The 19,445-nt window shown below is 41.1% G+C and overlaps 1 protein-coding gene across 1 annotated transcript in view; it reads left to right on the top strand.

Annotated features, from left to right (window-relative positions):
* Positions 1-12,465: 12,465 nt before the first annotated feature.
* LOC123457426 (vomeronasal type-2 receptor 116-like) overlaps positions 12,466-19,445 on the top strand; it is a 42,930-nt gene continuing 35,950 nt past the window's right edge. Inside the window, exon 1 of the mRNA XM_045141344.1 lies at positions 12,466-12,603. Within this exon, the coding sequence (XP_044997279.1) occupies positions 12,466-12,603 (138 nt within the window). The remainder of the gene's footprint in view (positions 12,604-19,445) is intronic.

Here is a 19,445-nt window from a genome sequence, read left to right as displayed (position 1 = left end):
CACAGAAATATAGGTGTACACAACATGACTTATTGCTTATAAACTGAGTGACCTGCTCTAATTTTAGCCAACAATGTTAGACAACTTCATTATACTTATGGGATATTTATTATTTATTTGTTAATTTGTGAGGAGGGTGAGAGATTGAGGGGGGAGAGAGAGAACACAAGTCAGGCTTTCTTTATCACTGCACACGAACGCCCATGCATGTGCCACTTTGTGCCTCTGACTTTATGCAGATACTTTGGAATTGAACCTGGGCCACCAGGCTTTGCAAGGAAGTACTTTAATACCCTCGTCAGAACTTCCTTACATGTCGAGATGAGTGTGATGGAACATCTGGATCTCCTGACTAATCAGCCCATATTTTACCTGGCACCTTGCTCAGGCTGAATCAAGGCCTAGCTGAGGTCTGTGTTGTCAAGTCATGTCATAGCAGCATGGCTATGATTTATGCACCCTAATTATTAGTTACAGCGTGTGGAATGAATACACAAGGGCTAGAAAGATGGCTTTGTGGTTAAAGGTGCTTGATCGCCTGGGTTCAACTCCCAATTATTCACCTAAAGTAAAAGTGGCACAAGCATGTGCAGTTTGTTTACAGTATCAAGAGGCCTGGAATGTTCGCTTTTTTTCTCTTTCCTGTCTCTCTCTTGGAAAATAAACACATAAGTAAACATTAAAAAAACTAAAGATATGTAATAGCTGGGAGGGGTGTCTTGCTCCTATAATTCCATATGAGGGAGGCTGAAGCCCAGCACTAGCGAGGCTGTAGATGGAGGAGTATTGTGAGTCAGAACCCAGACTGAGCTTTAGTATTACACCTGTTTCAAAGAGAAACAAAGAAAAAATCAGTAAACTAAAGGAAAAAGATGTGACTTGGGCTGCTGTTGAATGAGATATAAGCCTAGGACAAGAGAAGATAAAAGAAAGATGAATAAACATGTTTTATGTTTTCATCCCATCAGTTCAGACTCTGTGTCTCCCTTTCTATTCTTTTTAAACTTTGTTGAGTTATTTAGGAGAGAGAAAAAACAAAGAATATAGGGAGAATAGAGCCTTTTGCCTCCATAAACAACCTGCAGGCATAACCACTACTTTGTGCATGGGCGTTTATATGGGTAATGGGGAATTAAACCTAGATCAGCAGGCTTTACAAGCAAGTGCCTTTAACTGCTCCACCCTGACTGCAGTCACTTACTTTAATTTTATTTTATTTTTGAGATAGTGTTTCATGTAACTCTTCCTCCAAGAATTTGGTATGTAGCTGAGGATAACCTTGAACTACTGCCTCCATCTCCTCAGTGTTGGATGACAGATCTGAACCACTATGTCTGGTTTGTGCAGTGCTGATGATTGAACCAAAGGGTTTGTATAATTGAGTCAAGCACTCGACACTCTGAGTTACATCCCCAGCCATTTGTAGTAATTATTTTTCCATTTATTTCTGGGTATGTGTTTGCAATATGTTGTGATGTGTGCATGCACATGTATGTGCCCTTTTTTCACCTGGAGCAGAGGTTGCTCATTTGCAGTGCTCAGTGGAACACCAAATATCCTGCTCCATCATTCTTCTGCCAGGTCCTGTGTTTGGAGTTAGAGTCGCCTATTCACTGGTTCTTGAGCTTTCAGGTCCCTGCTGATTCTTGGGTATTTGTTCCTCTGCTGGACTGGAGTGACAAACATATATGGCCACTCTCAGCTGTTGTACATGGAATCTAGAAATTTGAACTTCAGCATTCTCAGGGTTCCTCAGGCCCTTATGCTTGTGCAGGAATAGATATAACTATCAAATTTCCAGCCCTTCCTCCTCTCATTTTGTTTTGAGACAGTGTGTCATGTAGCCATGGAAGGCCTTGAACTTGTTATGTAGGCAAGGCTGGCCTTGAACTCTGATTCTTCTGTCTATGCCTCTCAAGTGAAGGATAACAGACATCATACAACACATCTGGATTTATTTTCTACTATTAATTTATTTACTTTATTTTGAGGGTACAGATTTTATGAGCTATGGTCTCTCTCAAGCCTGGGCTCACCTGGAACACATACTATCATCCCAGGCTACCCTCAAACTCAGAGTGATTCTCCTACCTGTGTCTCCCCAGCTGAGCCTCTTGCAGCCTGAACTTTTCTTCATGCCAGCATCCAGTTTTTCCACTCTCCAGAGCTGTCTTTCCCTGGATCTGTGGCAGGTTAAATTTAGGCTTTGTGACTTTAGAATTTCCTATTCTCAGATCTCTAGGGTAGCTCAACTTTAACTCATAAGTCACCTCTCAATATAGCCTGACCACACTGCCTTTTGAGTCCTATAGAATGACAACATGGAACTCCTCCCCTCACTTGAGGAACACAGCCTTAACATAACCCACAATCGGACTTGAGGCTTGTGGAAACTTTAGGCTTTTCCTGAGTGCACAAGTTCAGCTTGCTCACCAGGACTGCCTGACTTGCCTTATGGACAAGGTTTCTACATCCTTTTCCCCCTGTTGAGTAATAGTGTGGCTGGAGACGTGTTAGGCTTGGTCACAAATACCTGTGACTATGGGGGACACTATGTTCAATAACAACCACCTGGAAACAAAATGGTTGTATCTGAGAATGAATAATAGAAAACATTTTGTTTTTCTCTTAAACACCTTGTTTTCTTTACAAATGGTGTCATCTGCTTTTCCCTCAGAGAATTGCAAATAATGTTAAATTCTACATCTGCTATAAGCTGCTTCAAGAAAAACTCCTCATGTGCTTTGATATATTGCAGGACCATTTGTAGCAATTTAGCAAGATTAAAACAATTGTCTTTTTTGTAAAGTCATAGTTCTGGTGCTCACAGCAAGTCATAGTTCTGGTGCTCTATGACAGGCAGCACCTGTGAGTCATATATTTTGAATTAGTAGGACAAGATTTCAGGCAAATTTGCCTGGGCCAGTCTTTTTTTTTTCCCTCCTATTCAATTTTTTTTCATAATTTTTATTAACATTTCCCATGATTACAAAAATATCCCATGGTTATACACCCCCCCACACTTTCCCCTTTGAAATTCCATTCTCTTTTTTTTTTCTTTCTCAGTTTTTATTAACATTTTCCATAATATAAAAAATATCCCATGGTAATAGTGCTGGAAAGAAGTGACTGGAGTAATGAGTAACATCTTGTTCACACCTTCCAAGACTCAGGGTCTAATGTGAAAGAGGTGGCAGAAAGAATGTAAGAGCCAAAGGAAGGGTAGGGTTCCTTACAATATGCTCCTCCAGACACAAAAAGCCCTGGATATCCTTAACCTCACAGTGCCTGACATAAGAGGAAGAAAAGATCATGACATCAAAATAAAAGAGAGACTGATTGAGATGGGGAGGAGATATGATGGAGAATAGAATTTCAAAGGGGAAAGTGAATATGCTAACTTTTAGAATGTTCTTCTAGTCATATCTAAGAAGTTTCTTCCCAAGATTTAGCTGCTATTCTTATTTCCTCACAGAGAGACCTGTGGCCTCTGCTGCTGGGTGACCCTGGAGCTACTGGTGAGGACACACCCTTAAAAATTGCTACCATACATTCAGCTGTGTGTGCGTATGTATGGTTCACTGCTAAGTCCAGGCAATTCCTGTATTTAGCAGTTGAGTAGTGGTTCAGCTCAAATGGAGGAATGCTGGGTTAATATGGGCTTAAATCTAACATAAACTTACTACATGGGAGACCTAGGAAAAAAGTCTTCATATGAAGAAAGGGAGAAGCATACATTTTATTTTGAAGATTGTAGAGATCAAAAACATGTCAAAGATAATTGCATGGCGAGCTATTGTTTTTGTGCAAAGAATATATCATACCCTTAAGTCCAAGTGCTCATATTATTCAGTTTCAGTTAAATTTGAAATGGGGGTATGGAAAGATGTCTTACCAGTGAAGGCATTGTTCTGAAAAGTCAAAAGACAAAGGTTTGATTCACCAAGACCCATGTAAGCCATATGCACAAGGTGGCACATGTGCCTAGAGTTTGTCTGCAGGGGCTGGAATCTCTGAGGCACCCATGCTCACTTACGCTTGCTCTCTCTCTCTCTCTCTCTCTCTCTCTCTCTCTCTCTCTCTCTCTCCCCACTCTTTCCCTCTCTCTCAAATGAAAAACAATCAAATTAAAACATTTAAAATAAATAAATAAATAAATAAATAAATAAATAAATAAATAAATAAATTTGAAATAGGAATTTATGGCTGGAGATGAAAAAGTGGGAAGAATGTTGGGGCATACATTTCACTTCCGTGCCTTCTTCACAAAACAGTTCTGGAATTCGTCCAGTGAATCAGAGTTGAGCAAGCATTTGGCATCACAGTTCATTAATGAGCTCATGGACATTATGGACAGACTGAGTAGTTACTTCCTTAGGCCATTTACTTATCCATTTATATGCACTCATGTAGCAAGGGTCATATACCATGGGCTTGGAGGGCTTGGGGAGGGATCAAACATTTTTGCATTTTACAAGACAAGATGTTATTGTCGAATGCAACCCATTCCAATCCCACCTTGTAACCAAACAAAGCACTTTTATTGCAGTGTAGGTTCTAACTTCTACATAATAATCGTCAAATAAACATTTCCCTGAAGGGGAATAGAATGGAAAAAAACAAATTAGTTTTAGGAGGCTAGGAGGAACCTGCCCTCGTCTTCGCTTTCCTATATAGAGACTGGTTTCAGTGATTTGTCTTCTGGGGCCCACCCTCTTGTGTCCCATAACATTTCTGTAGGAAGCTAAGTCTAGAGCTATCCAGATAAATTTAAATGGAAATAGGAATTTGGATAGCTGAAAAACTGAATTTGAATTTGAAACAATCTAGCATCCTTTTCTCCTCACTATAATGTGCAAAGTGCACACAACACACCTTCCCAAGCCCCTGCCTGATAGTGTTGGGTATAGGATTTGGAGTTTATGTAGGTCAGAGGTGTTCTGCTTAAAGAATTGTCATTGGTAGGATATTCACATTCAGACATCAACAGGCTGATTATGCAGACATAATCTCAAACATTTTCTCATGGTGACACACATTTATGAAAAGATCAGAGTTACATGGTCCACATGGATTATCCAGGAATGTTTCTCAATCCCATGTGTCTCCCCTCGGGCTTTGACCCTTCTGTGCCCAACTCTGACACCAAGAACTGTGGAACGTAATTCTTAGCTTATTGTCAGTTAATAGCACCTTAAAAGAATGATCTAGCTCCTAAGAAATTACTGAAGTGAACTGTTCCAGAACTCTTTAGTTTAGGTATTGTTGTGGTCAAAAAAGTGAAGCAATGTAAGTACAGGAGGAATTATTTATTTTTCTTAGGTATGAAAATACTCTACTGGCCTGTCAAAGGACGTGTGTGTGTGTGTGTGTGTGTGTGTGTTGAACAATACCTTAGGTTTGGCTGAATCAAGAAAAAATATATAACTTGACACACAAGCATCCTTGAAGTTTTAATTACATCAATTCTGTATTTATTTTAGTTTTGTGATTTAAGTTGATCCTTATGACTAACACCATTGTAGGGAGACTGAATCATATATATTTCCTATTGTACAGTTCCAAAATATATCAATGTAAAATAATTTGTGTTGTGCTTCTTAAGATAGTGCTAAGGAAAACCATTCCTGAAGCAGGTAGGACATACTGGAGGACTTTTGTGCTCCAGACACTCAAATGTATGACAAAAATCAAACTTCCAGGCATAATGTCAGACTTTCTAAGCAAGGGAATTGGTATCTTACAAATCAAAACCTACAAAAGTAAAGGTGACTGAGAAACATCTGGTTGCACATGGAAAAGTTCCCTGAGGAACATGATATGAGGAACAGGTGAATGAAGACATGGGGCAGGATACTCTCACTTCTGGTTAGAGAAGCTTCTCTTTTCAGATGTTGATGGCCACAGGGATGACTCAAAAGGCAACATAGTGCTGTGAAAAAGGGACAGAGGATTGTCCAGCACGGACACATCCCACACTGTCCAAGGCTCAGTGTCCAATGTGGAAGAGGTGGTGGAAAAAATGTAAGATCAAAAGGAAAGGTACCACTCTACATACAACTGTCCAGATAGAAATTGGGCTCGATATCCAAGACCTGGCAGTGCCTAGCAATACCTACACAATAACCCTCACAATAGGAGAAAAATATGATGACATCAAATTCAAAGAGAGACTTATGGAGAGGGAGGGAGTATGACAGAGAGCAGAGTTATGAAGGGGAACGTGGGGAAGAGGAGGGAAATACCATGGTTTGTTGTCTGTAAGTATAGAAGTTTATATTTATATATTTATATATATATATGTATGTATGTATGTATGTATACACATACATACATATACATATACATGCGTACATACATACATATACATGCTTACACATACATACATACATACATACATACATACATACATACATACATACGTACATACATAATGGAGCAAGAGTCTTGGGGAGAAGGCTCGGCAGAGCTTATGGGGGTGGAGGAGGGGCTGATTTCTCCCCTTTCCCACCCTGAGAAACCCTCTGTGACTCTTCCCTGCACTATGATGCAGACCTGCTGCTGCCCAGGCAACCTCAGAATTCAGTAGTCTCAGGAAGCCTTGAGATTCAGAATATAGAGAAGTTTCTCTCCTTTCTGAATAGCCATACTGAACCATGGTTGAGCTTTGTCTCAACTTTCTGGGACACAGACCCTAACTACACCTTTCGTAGAATAGTGGGGTTGCTTCTTAATTACCTATAGTACCTGATAGCCATTCTTACCACCACCCTGGGAAAGTAAGGACATCAGAAAGGTAAGGAAGTATGATGACCATCTGAGAAGTTTATTTATTTATGTTTATGTTTCCCATTTCTGTTCTCGTGTTACTGAATGCATTTTTCTGTCCTTGAAGATGTGACACTGAGAAGAGGGTGTAAATATACCTGGGTCATGAGGCCTAGAAGTATGCATGTGTGTGAGAAACAACTAGAGACCTAAGCTTTTCATCTTGATCTACAAGCTACCTCTACTGGTGTCAATGAAAAGGCCAGGATAATGTAGCCAACAACATTGATTCCTAGTTTTATTGCCTTTGTTAAGGAAGGGAGCTCCTCTGAGGGGGAACAGCAACACTTGAGACCTGAGAACATGCACATTTACACCTTCCTGCTCATAGCAGAGCAGTGCTGACCACTAAGGCCCCCATCAGAGGCCGGAGCCTGAGCTTTGTCCCCAGGACCCAGGGTCCTCAGAGGAAGCAGTGCTATGACTACTGACCATGGCGGAGCACAAGACTTCTGATGAAAACACAAAGTGTGGACTTTAGAAGCAAGGTTCTCTATAGTTACAATAGAGCAATCAGAATCTCTTCAATCACCTCTGAAAATTAATAAAATGAAGGAACAGATATTGTTAATTTAATGCATGCTGCATTCCAGATAAATGAAAATCTACACATCCTTGAGACAATATGAGTAACTCCACCTACTTATTTTATCCTTTCTTTTTACAGGGACAGGGCATAGCTGATGAAGGTAGGAAACTTTTAAGGGTAGGTCCCTGCCTGTAAAGCCTGCTCTACAATTCAAAGGCAATTCTTCTTTCCTCTTGTACCCAAGCCCACTTTCTCACACACTGTGAATCCCATAGACTCAGGGCTGCCTGTTTTTGACAAGTGCGGTATAGTTACAGGAAGAGATGTGTCGATGAAGACAATGTGACAGCACTTTCAGCAAGTGCTATGCTCATAAACTTTCTATTGTATCTGCAATAGCGATAGTGCTAAGGTCAGTTGTATGCACTCACATGCCTCTGAAGATGGCCCTACTTCTTCTGTGTCCCTGTGGCTTCCATAGCTTTGGTGACTAAGGCTTCATGTACTTTGTCTTCTCGCCTCTCAGCAAACCTACCAGAGTGTTAAACTTCAACCCCAGTGCCCAAATGTTTTTCTCCTTTCCCCTCCAATCCCTCATCTAACTAAGTTATCCCCTTACCTTCTGCCATAATATTGGGGAACTCACTGCTACCAGAACGAGGCTCGCCCTTGAATTCTAAGTTACCAGGAAACTATATCCCACCTCATCTATTTTCTATTCTCCCTCATCTGCCATGGCATACCATTAAGAATGCAGCAACTCTTTTCAAACCAGAAGCTGCTTTGTCTCCAGCAGGCTGACCTACTGAATTGTCCAACAATGTGTCAACAACAAAAACCATTGACAGCATAAGATGTGCAAAATCAGTCCTGCCAATGTTGGTGCATGGGAAATTCTAGGCCAATATGAAGCCTCTGAACGGCACTGGAAGGGCTCCAGGAATATTTGTACCATAATGTCAACTGTCTCACTCATATCCCATCACTTGCCCACTACAATGTCCACCTGTAGGCCACTCATTACCCACCCCACCTTCTCAGAGATGTCTGAGCTGCTGGGTTTCTTGGGTTTTGGACAAATTGTTGAAGAAGGAGGGTAGTAATTGAGACTGAATATATGGAGTACCCAGAATCTTTCAGAATATTGAGAAAAGGTGTACACTTGGAATATCAAGGCCATGTAGAAGAGAGAGGACACCTAGTGTAGTAAAAGAGGTTTCATGTCAGCTAGCTAACCTACTGCCCAAGACCAGTTCCTAAAGAGGACTCTGAGTTCACAGCTGTATGTAACATGAACACTTTTCAGATCTCAATGTGGAGCTTATAACGGATTTTTCTCTCAGCAGAAAGATGACACCCAGGTCATCACAGGACACTAAGTGAAAACAAGTAGATCAATGTGCCTCTCAGGAGTCATGTCAGGCTGTCACCTGCCTGTACACCACTAGAGGTGGTGAGAGAGAATGTGAAGGACAGAGATATCCCTCCCTCTTTCTCCCTCACACCTCTCTGTGTCATAGCCAGCACTTTTGTTGTGGGCCAAACTGTGTCTCTGATTTCCAAATTCATATATTGAGACCCAGCATCTGGAACTGACTATTGCAGACTTCCTTCAGAAAGATGGCTGAATTAAAAGGAAGAATTAACACAGGTCCAAATCCCATATGATTGGCATCATTATAAGAGGAAATTACAACATAAAGATATCAGAATCCAGGTATGGTTACATATATTTTTAATCCTATCAATTGGGAGGCAGACATAGGAGGATCTCCATGAGTTCAAAGCCACCCTGAGACCACAAAGTGAATTACAGGTCAGGCTGTGCTAGAGCAATACCCTACCAAAAAAACGACAACAAAAGACACCTGAAGATTGTTCTGATCATACACATTTATTTTATTTTATATTTTATGGAAGTGGCTGTCCCCATCATGCACGACCCACAGTCCCCATGGGGATCATGGGCATCCCCCAGGAGGATCACTGTGGGGGGCATAGGAATGAGGGAAAGGATTGTACCAACATGTGCTGTTTACATACTGAGCATGTCCATAATTAATAAAAATGAATAATATAAGAAAAAATGTTAAGACCCTACAATGCAACAAGCTAATTGGAAGATACGTTTTAGCCAAAAACCTTATTTCTGGAACTTTTTCACAAAAAAAATCTTTATTGTTTGGGGAATTAAGCTTAAGTTATCCTGTAACAACTCAAGACTATTATATTACTAGTAGAAAGTTAATGATACATTCATGCATGCATCACATACATATTGAATACTTCCAAGATACTGTACATGGTATTATAGATAGCACATGGTGCTATAGATAGAACAGTGAACAGATCAAAGCCCTTCCCTCAAGAAGCTCACATTATCATAGACACAAACTATGTATTCACTGTTCCTATGTAAACAGAGTTTTCAAACACTCTTTGCAGTAAAACAGTATATTCTCAAGTGATTTCTTCTACTGAAATAATTCATTTCAAGTTGCTTCTATACCAGTAATAACCAGAAGTTTTATATGAAGTTTGTTTAAATATAATCAGCTTAAGATATTCTAATATGTATTTCAAATTTAGGGACATTATTCAAAAATCTTCAGGCATCCTATTTAAAATTAACTTCTAATATATAATAATGTCTAGTGTATATCTTGACAGTGTTCAAATTTGATTTTATGATATAGTCCAAAGTCTGTATAACTATGATAGAGTGGACAATTATTTTTCAAATTTTCTGAACAATAATGAATTTATAAGTTAGTGCTTTGCCATGGGAGTTGGACAGCATAATTTTAGAAGTGAGATATAAAGCCAGGGCTGGTGGTGCGTGTGGGTAACCCCAGAATTGGGAGACAGATGTAGAAGACCTGCTGAAATTTCAAGGCCAACCTGAGCTATCTAGTCTTAATCTACTAATCACCTAAGTATTAATAGGAATGGGCAAACCAACACAATCCAGCCTTTACTCTATTTTTATATGCTTACAAACTAAGATTATTGTATTTATAAAATGTAAAAATGTAAACAAAAATGAATATGTCAGAAATCTATGTGAAAACCAGGAATGCCAGTGCACACCTGTAATCCTAGTGCTGGAAAAGTGGAGGAAGGAAGACCAGTAGTTTGAGATTGAGATTATTCTCAGCTACATATATGGTTTGAGGCCAAATTGATATATGAGGCACTGTTTCTAAGGCAAAAAAGAAATACACCTAGGTGACATACAAAGCCAACAATATTCAATAACATATAAATAATAATAATTGTTGGGTCTTGAGAGGCCCCCACATGAGGCCTAGTGGAACTTCCTGAGCCTAACTGCCTCCGCCCAGCTATGACTCAGCAGGGGGCCAAATGGCCTCTGGCCTGCTACTTCCACACAGGAAATTAGAGTTCCTGCCCATGGGCACTGAGAACTCAGCAGGAGGCCAAATGGCCTCTGGCCTGCCACTACCGCACAGGAAGTTAGAGTCGCCGGCTCATGCGAGGTTACTACCAATCATCTCAAAGGTTGCGGTGTGCTATTGGCCCTTAGATCTCACCCCACCCTAAAGTCTCTGCCTTCCTCCTCAACATTATATAAACACCCGCCTGTAACAAGAAAGTGAGTTCCTGCTTCAAAAGGACTCCCCAATCAGTGTGGTTTTTCTCCAGTGGCCAGGAGAGGTTTCTGGGTTGTCCTCCACTCATCATCCTCCCTCAACCCCTAGGGAGGACCCAACAGGCCTGGTTCTTCCCTTGGCACAACCTGTGCAGGAAGGAGCCCAACAATAATCATACTTAATATTCTGGCCCACTGTTCAATTGTGCAATTTGTTCAATTTTGTTCAATTTAAGCCTTGAATTATCATGACATTCCAAATAAATTTAAACTGTTTTCTATTAAAACTGACATTTTTAAAACAAATCTCTCATTTATGGACTACAATACAGTAATCCTGAATCTTAGCTGGTAATCAACGATGGTTGTGAACTAACTGAGAGATGTAATCTCTCTTCCAGGTTCCACCTTTCTGACATTTAAAAAAATTCCATCTAAGAACTAGAATTGCACCTGTTGGTGTCGCTGTCACCTTGAGAACAGGAACAAAGGAAAGAAAGTCTACAAGGTCTTTGATTCTTCTACCCAGGAATACGTAAAGCTAAGCTTATTAAAGACTAATGTTGAAGCCAGCCTACATGGGTTTGAATTCCATTCCTTCTGCTTGGGAATATCTCTATGCATCGGTTACCAATTGCTTCTCTGTGTTTCAAAGAGTCTGGTTAGTCATTTCTGGTCCTCCAAGTGTACATAGGCTTCCTGTGTTTTTCGTCTGCCTCTATAGTCCATCACAAAAGTTACATCTAGTATGTTCAGTCCTGCAAAGTCTGTGATGTCTTTCTCATTGCAACTGTAAGGAAGGCCTCGCAAGCAAACCACACCATCCTTGACTGCAGGTGAAGACTTGATCTGCAGACTCTTCGTCAGGGCATCCACATCCTCATTGTTGGTCCCCACAAGCTTCCACATAGTGCTGACCCATGTACACCCAGTGCTTTTATATGAATTTCTGTACATCCTGCTCTGACTCCATTTCAATTATGGCCTCACCCCTTCCTTTTCCTTCTCTATTTAATAAGAAGTGTATTCCATTCTCACTATTGCAGATTCTGCAGTCTGAGAAAAAGTTATGCGCATCTTCCACAGTACATGACCAGGGCAACTCTGGAGCTCTAATGAGAGAAACATCATCCTCTTCCTCTCTTAACTTGGACAGGCTCAACTGTACTCAGGTGGTGGAGGAAGGTCTTCCGGATGGATCTTTTCGGACTCCTGGCTGAAGGCCACACCGGGCAGCGGCCGCCAGCACCTGGGGCAGCAGAAGGCCGTGTAGGCCAGGTGGGAGGCGGCGGGGTACTGCGGCGAGGGAGAGGCCCCGCAACCTCCTGGAGGACGCAGCCTGAGCTGTGGCTCCACGTGTTCGAGGCAGGCATGAGCAGCAGCAGCAGCAGCAGCAGCAGGAGGAGGAAGAGAAGGCGACAGGCCAGGCACAGACGAGAAGGGCGGGCAGGCGAGGCCCATTTAAGCTGCAGCTAGCGCCCCAGCACGCAGTGGGATGGCCGTGGACTGGGCAGGCTGTGGGGAGTCGGGAGGCGGGTATGGCGTGCAGGCCCAGGCAAGTGGAAGCCAGGCCCCGGGGAAGGAAGCATCTGCGCTGCGCCGTGGGCGCCTGGCCACCGCGAGGGCATGGACCGTGAGAAGCCCAAACTGACGTTTTTATTTACAGGCTCCTACGTTCAGAACTTTCCTGGTATCAGATTTATTTTACTCACGAAAGCTCTCGTCATCCACTGAAAATCTAAACTTTCATATTTAGAAGTTCATCAGGTTTCTGGGATGAAGTGTATTAAAAAGTAACAGTTCGAAATTTGCACTTATTAGTCACCATAGGTGTAATAAATTGAAAATATAATTTTGTAGCCCAGTGTGGCCACAGTCTCACTATGTAACAAAGGATAACTGTGATATCCAGTCCTCCTACCTTTACCTGTAGAGGTCTAGGATTATAGGCATGTGCAGTTATGCCAAGTTAAATGGTGCTAGGGATTAAAGCCAGGTATTAATGCACGCTGGAAAAATACTGAACCACCTGAGCTATATCTCCAGTACCAATTTTATCGTTAAAAATTTTTAAATTTAAATTAAAATTTTATTAAATTTGAATTTGAAATTATATTTTTAAAATTACTTTCCCACCTATATTCCTGCAATCCTTTAAAAAGTTAAGTCCATACTTGAAAATGCCACTAAACTCTTTTCCTCCCCTCTCTAGAGTGGCTAAAATGAAACAAATGCTTCTGAAGATCCGTAGGTTGAAACTGTAACACGGAACTTGCTTACTCTTCAGTAGCAACCTAGTGTCTACTACAAATTACTTAATTACTGGGACAATGGTCAGTGGGTAATAACACTTGCCACACAAGCATGAGGACCTGGATTCCATCTCCAGCAAACACATAAAATGCAGGTGTGATTGAACACACCTGAAACCCCAGGAAACGTGATAGAGGAGGACACCTAACGTCCTAATCTAGCCTTTCCATGTGTGCTCATGGAGCACGCTCCTCTACACACATACAAGCCAATACTGCATGCAAACACACATAGACCCAAAAATACTACATTAAAATGAATAAACCAATAAAATTTATAACCTGCCATTGGTATTTGGGCTTGCTTACACTCAATCAAAATATAAAGTTGTTTGTACTGTACTTCATTTTACATTAGGTAAGAATTATCTTGGCGTCATTCTGCAAGAGGAGAAAAAAAAAGGACTGCTCAATGGGGTACAGGGCAATTCTCCACCCCATCTCCTTTGAGATTTCAGGAGGGAATCCTGGTCATTGCTGCCTGGGCGGGGGCAGGGAATGAGGTTGGGGGGGATTGTTAGGACCTGCCAGTGAGTGGAAGGAGTAACTCATTACTGCACTTTGTGTTACCTCCACTGACACCTCATTATCACTGATCAAAGGTCTCTTGACTGTCCATAAAGCTTCTCCTAACATTAGTTCAGTGAAGTGGGAAGGGTACTGAATTACCTTATCCCATTTGCAAGGATGTAAAACCCAGACCTTCCACATGGCCTCCATCAGCAACACAGAGGTGGGGAGTCTTACTGATTTTGTAGGGATGAGATTCCAGCTTCTCTCTGCGGCCTCTCCACCTAGTGGGGGCACCTCATTAAACCTGGTGAAAATGGACATCCTGGCTCTCTAGTTGATCTCTGTTACTGGGATAGAGTGACAACACATTTTCTGTGTGGTGTTTGGCTAATAAAGAGAGTTTACTCAAAGCTTTCATTCTTACTAGCTTGCTTTCTCTTGTTGGTGCTTTGATTAAAAAGAACAAGCTTGTCTTAGCCTGTTACTGCCTGTGCCACTGGCATTTCCCAAATGCTGGCTCTCCAGTATCAAGCCAAGAAATTCAAGGGGAAAAGAAAACCCCACAAGTTGCCAAACTGAATCGCTTTGCTGTTTCAAAAGAAATTACTAGGAACAGTGATGCATTCATGAATTTGGAACCAAAGTGTCAATCTGGAAGCACATAATCAAGCACCAAAAGAAAGAAAGGCAGGAAGAAAAGGGGAAGAGAGTAAGAGAGAAAAGGAAGTAAGGAAGAAGAGAGGGAGGGTATTACTCTAACCAAACCAGGGTACTCAGCATTGGGTCATTTCCTATGTCCCAAGACCCATAACCAGCTTGACTTCTTTTGACCTTCCTTTTATATCTCTTGTATGTAATATCCATATTTTTAAAATAAAATTGTTTTTAGAATGGGAGAGAAGGAGAGAGAGAGGCATTGCATCCTACCACATAAAACTAACTCTAGATGCATGTATCACTTCTTCTGAGACTAGGCCATTGTACCCAGAGTAGCAGACTTTGAAAGCAAGCATCTTTAACTGCTGAGTCTTCTCTCCAGCCCAATATCCATGTTTTAGAATAAATTTTATTGGGGATATGTGCACATATCTCAACAAAAAAAGGCTATATATGAGAAATGTATAGGCAACATTAGGCTACATGGAGAAAACTTCAAAGCATTCCCTGTACAATCACTAATGAGATAAGACACCACTCCTAATCAATAGAATACTCAAAATTTTAGCTTGAGCTGAATGGTTAATGAATCACTGACCTCGGACCACTGATCTTAGTGGACCATAAAACTTTCCTTGACCATAGCAAGATAAGCGGCTTTTGTTACAAAGAAACCTCATGACTCAAAGATCAGGCCTCAAAAACTTTCAGGCCACCTACACAGGAATGGCGTTATCTTCCTCTTCCATTCTTCACTCCCTAAAATCCCCATTTCCCATCCTCTGGCACTTAAAAAAATCTATAGTCTCATGCCAAGCATGATGGCACATGCTTTTAATTCCAGCACTTGGCAGGCAGAGACAGGAGGATTGTAATAAGTTTGAGGCCAGCCTGAGATTGCATAGTGAATTCCCAAACAGGCTATAGTGAAACCCTACTGTGAAATCCACCCTCCCCCCACACAAAGACAACATTCTAGTCTCCCATATCCTTACTATCCACCCACCACACACACATCCAGCACCGATTTCTCTTGCCATTGACCCTACCATCCACCCAACATCTGACAAAACAATGTTGAGGTAAGACTCAAACAGTCTAGCGGTAGCCTAGATTATTGTCCTTCTAGACTCCAGGCACCATCTGGCTCTCTTGCCTCCAGCCCTATACCTCCCAGAGGGTGAATTTTGGGGATGCCCTTTTTCATTCCTGGGAACTCCATCTAGCCCTAAAGCCTCCTGCTGCTTTATTTCAGTATCAAGTGACAACTTAATACCAAAACATAGTTCCATGCCTTACCAACAGGTAATAGTTCATTTTGTCTGTCTACGTGGTCTTAAATACCTATTAAGGGAACATCACCACAAAATATTACAACATGAACAAAGATTTGGACTAATAGGCTCCTCTGTCTGATGGTGGAATACAGTACTAAGCTCTTGAATTAACTCATGACTTTTTCTAGGCCCTTATTACTTGGCTCTGTTTGCCTTTAATTTTAAAAATCCAAAAATTGTCCTCACTGGTTATGGTTGCCAAATAGTTATTTGTTTATATTAGTCCAATCTCTCCTTGATGCACCTTATTACAGTAGAGTTCTTTAGTCTGTGCCTTTCCAAGTTAATAAAGAGTACAGAGACCTTTAAAGTTAATGTAAGGGCTGGACAGATGACTCATTGTCTAAGGCACTTGACTGCAAAGCCGAAACACCTAAGTTTGATTTCCTAGTACCCATGTAATGCCAAATGTACAAGGTGGTACATGAATCTTCCTTCCTTCCTTTCTTTCTTTGTTTCAGAGAGTGAGAGAAAGAAAGAAAAAGAGAGAGAGTGAGTGAGAATGGGCATGCCAGGGCCACTGGCCACTGCAGATGAACTCCAGATGCATGTGCCACCTTGTGCATCTGGCTTACAGGGGTCCTGAGGAATCAAACCTGAGGCCTTTGGTTTTGCAAGCAAGTGCCCTAACTTATAGTTTGTCTCTGCAGCCTTTTTGTTGTTGCTGCATCTGTTGTTTTTATTTATTTATTTATTTACTTATTTATTTATTTATTTGATTGAAAGAGAGAGAGAGATTGAGAAAGAATAGTCCAGGGCTTTGAGTTTAGAGACTTACCAATAATAAAACTAATCCAAGATAAAGTATATAAGCTCCACCAAAAGTCAAAGTCCAGGCTTTGAAAGAGACTTCGCTGAGCCCACACTGGTGTGAAAATAAACTGATTCTCCATTTAGTCTCTAGTGCTGGCACTTATTAATATTAATATGAAGATTAAAATTCAAGTATACATAGTGTTAAGCTTTGACTACTAAAAATTGAGTCATGAACAAAGTTTACAAAGATATATTTTCTTTGTTTTTTTGCGGGGGGGGGGCGGCGTTGAATTAGGGTCTCACTGTACCCAGGCTGACCTGAAATTCAGTATGTAGTCTCAGCATGGCCTCAAACTGATGGTGTTCCTCCTACCTCTGCCTCCCAAATGCTGGGAATAAAGGCGTATGCTACCACACCTGGCTCAAAAAGATACTTTCATTAGGTTTATATATTTATTTAAGCTCTAATTGTAACATGAAATCAAAACTATAAAGTGGATATAAACAACCTTCTGGACCTCTTCAGTGTCACCAGTTCACCTCATAGAGTCCTATAACATACTAACTCCCCCTATTTGGGCCTCTTTTGTTTGTTCTACAAGGCCTAAAAGTCAACAGGAGAGGAGACCCCTGCTCTATTCACAATGCCTAACAAAATGGAATCAGCCTAGACATCTATCACCTAATGAATGGATAATGAAAATTTGGTACAATTACATTATGAAACTAAGCACAAAATAAAAATTAAATTTGCAGGAAAGAAATGGTTCTGGAAAATATACTACCAAGTGAGATAACCCACACTCAGAAGATAAACACTTAACTTCTGTGTCATATGCAAATCTTAGACTAGAATTGTAAGTTAGAAGGAGTCTTTGTGGAGGGCAAAGGCCAGGAAGTAAGAAAGCAAGGAAGATGCCATGAAAGGAGGTGGGGAAAGAGGGAGTGGTCCAAATGGGGCAAGGTGTAATAAAATACATATAGTACAAAAATGGATTGTGGAATATTAGGGGAAGAAATTGTGGGAATGGGGTAGGGTCAAACAATCCTAATGGTGTATGAAAAAGCCATATTTAATCCCACTATTTTATCAACTAAAATATCTTGTCTAAAATAAGGAGGTAGGGGGAGATTGAACAAAGATGTTCTGTATGGATGGATAATATTGCTCCCAGAATTAACGAGGTTTTATATTAAAAGTCCTGTGCCAGGTTATGAGAAATCTCTTTATTAGTTGTTGATAGAGGAACTTCCAGGATTTTCCAAAGTAATACAGGCTATTGTTACTCCTCTTGGTTGTCCACCAGAACTAAACACAAGGTCTATTACTGCAGACACCACATACTTTGGATATTGGTTACAGAAAAAGTAAGTTGGAACTGAGCTGGAAGCTACCTTGCTGCTAGGTAACATAATGATATAAGGTGCTATGCAAGTTGGCAAAAAAAAAAAAAAAATCAGTAGTCTTTGTTACAGTTATCTTTGAGTTGTTGGTAGAAGACACCGTACTAAGAGCATCTTGTGGGAGGTAAGGGCTTATTTTGGCTTATAGGGTTGAGGGGAAGCTCCAAGGTACAAATGATGACAGGGGATAGACATCATCTCCTGGCCAACATAATGTGGACAACAGCAGCAGGAGAGTGTGCCAAGCACTGCCAAGGAGAAGTTGGCTATAACACCCATGGGCTAGCATCACCTCCAGGAGGCTGTAGTTTCCAAATCACCACTAGATGGAGACCTACCATTCAGGACACCTGTATCAAATCACCAGTGTTGCCCTGTTGTGGACACTGGATGCTATAAAACTGAATATAAGATGTGGCCACTGATTCAACAGTGGTATGAATCTTCTAGGGGCAACAACTGCCTCCTTATTGGATTTGAAGCCTGTTTCAGGGGAAGGAACACATGCCTGGTATTGTAAATCCACTCCAAAGCCTATAGCTAGGGAGGTCACAGGCCCCATGGGGGAACTTACCACTGACAATTTGCTCAGTGGACTTGTAATTAAACTGTATTCTAAATATTTGTGTTTATATTCATAATATAGTGTAGCTCTCAGCCTTGACCAGAGAGTCATCTTTTGGCAGTGGGTGACAGCCCTAGCAGAGATCCATAAATAGTCAATGTGACTGCTGAGTACTTGGCAGTAAGTAGAACATATATATAACCCCTTCAAGCTCAGGAATAATCATAGAAGAGGGGATGAAAAGCCAGAGGACAAAGGAGAGTACTATAAAATAATATCTTCTTGAGCCAAACCTGGTTGCACATGCCTTTAATCCCATCACTCAGAAGGAAGAGGTAGGAGGATTGCCATGAGTTTGAGGCCACCCTGAGACTCCATAATGAATTCCAGGTCAGCCTGAGCTAGAGTGATACCCTACCTCAAAAAAACAATGATAATAATAATAATAACAATATCTTCTAAATGTCAAAGGCTGTTGCAATCATGAATGCACAGTGGCCACTCACAGAAGACCTGACAAAAAGAAGGGTGGTGCCGCGGACTGACTCTCGGGGAGATCAGGACCGAGGGAGAACAAGGGCGAAGGCTCAAGGAGAACTCAGGATTCGGCGAGGAAATGACAGACAGACACACTCAAGTTGAATATGCTGCTGCAATTTACTGAAGGTTTCACGAAGATTTTATACAGATTGAACAGGGAAACTTAGCAAGCCAACAAGTGATCTCAGAAATCATTAATCTAAACAATCTTTGAGTATTGTTCTATTGTAAGCATACATGTAATGTTGATCAGGCAGGAACTGTACCCATTTTTTAAGAAGGACGCCTTGCATCATTGACCACAGCTTTACATGAATAGAAGCTTGGGGTAAGGGATGTAAGGTGAACAATAGGTTATTTATTTTTTATAAACCGAGCAGAGAGCCATCTC

This window comes from Jaculus jaculus, unplaced genomic scaffold (assembly GCF_020740685.1).
Source record: "Jaculus jaculus isolate mJacJac1 unplaced genomic scaffold, mJacJac1.mat.Y.cur mat_scaffold_46_1_974171_arrow_ctg1, whole genome shotgun sequence".
Classification (NCBI taxonomy): Eukaryota; Metazoa; Chordata; class Mammalia; order Rodentia; family Dipodidae; genus Jaculus; species Jaculus jaculus.
The sequence above is the reverse complement of the archived record's forward strand: the minus strand, read 5'-3'. Positions and strand labels throughout refer to the sequence as shown.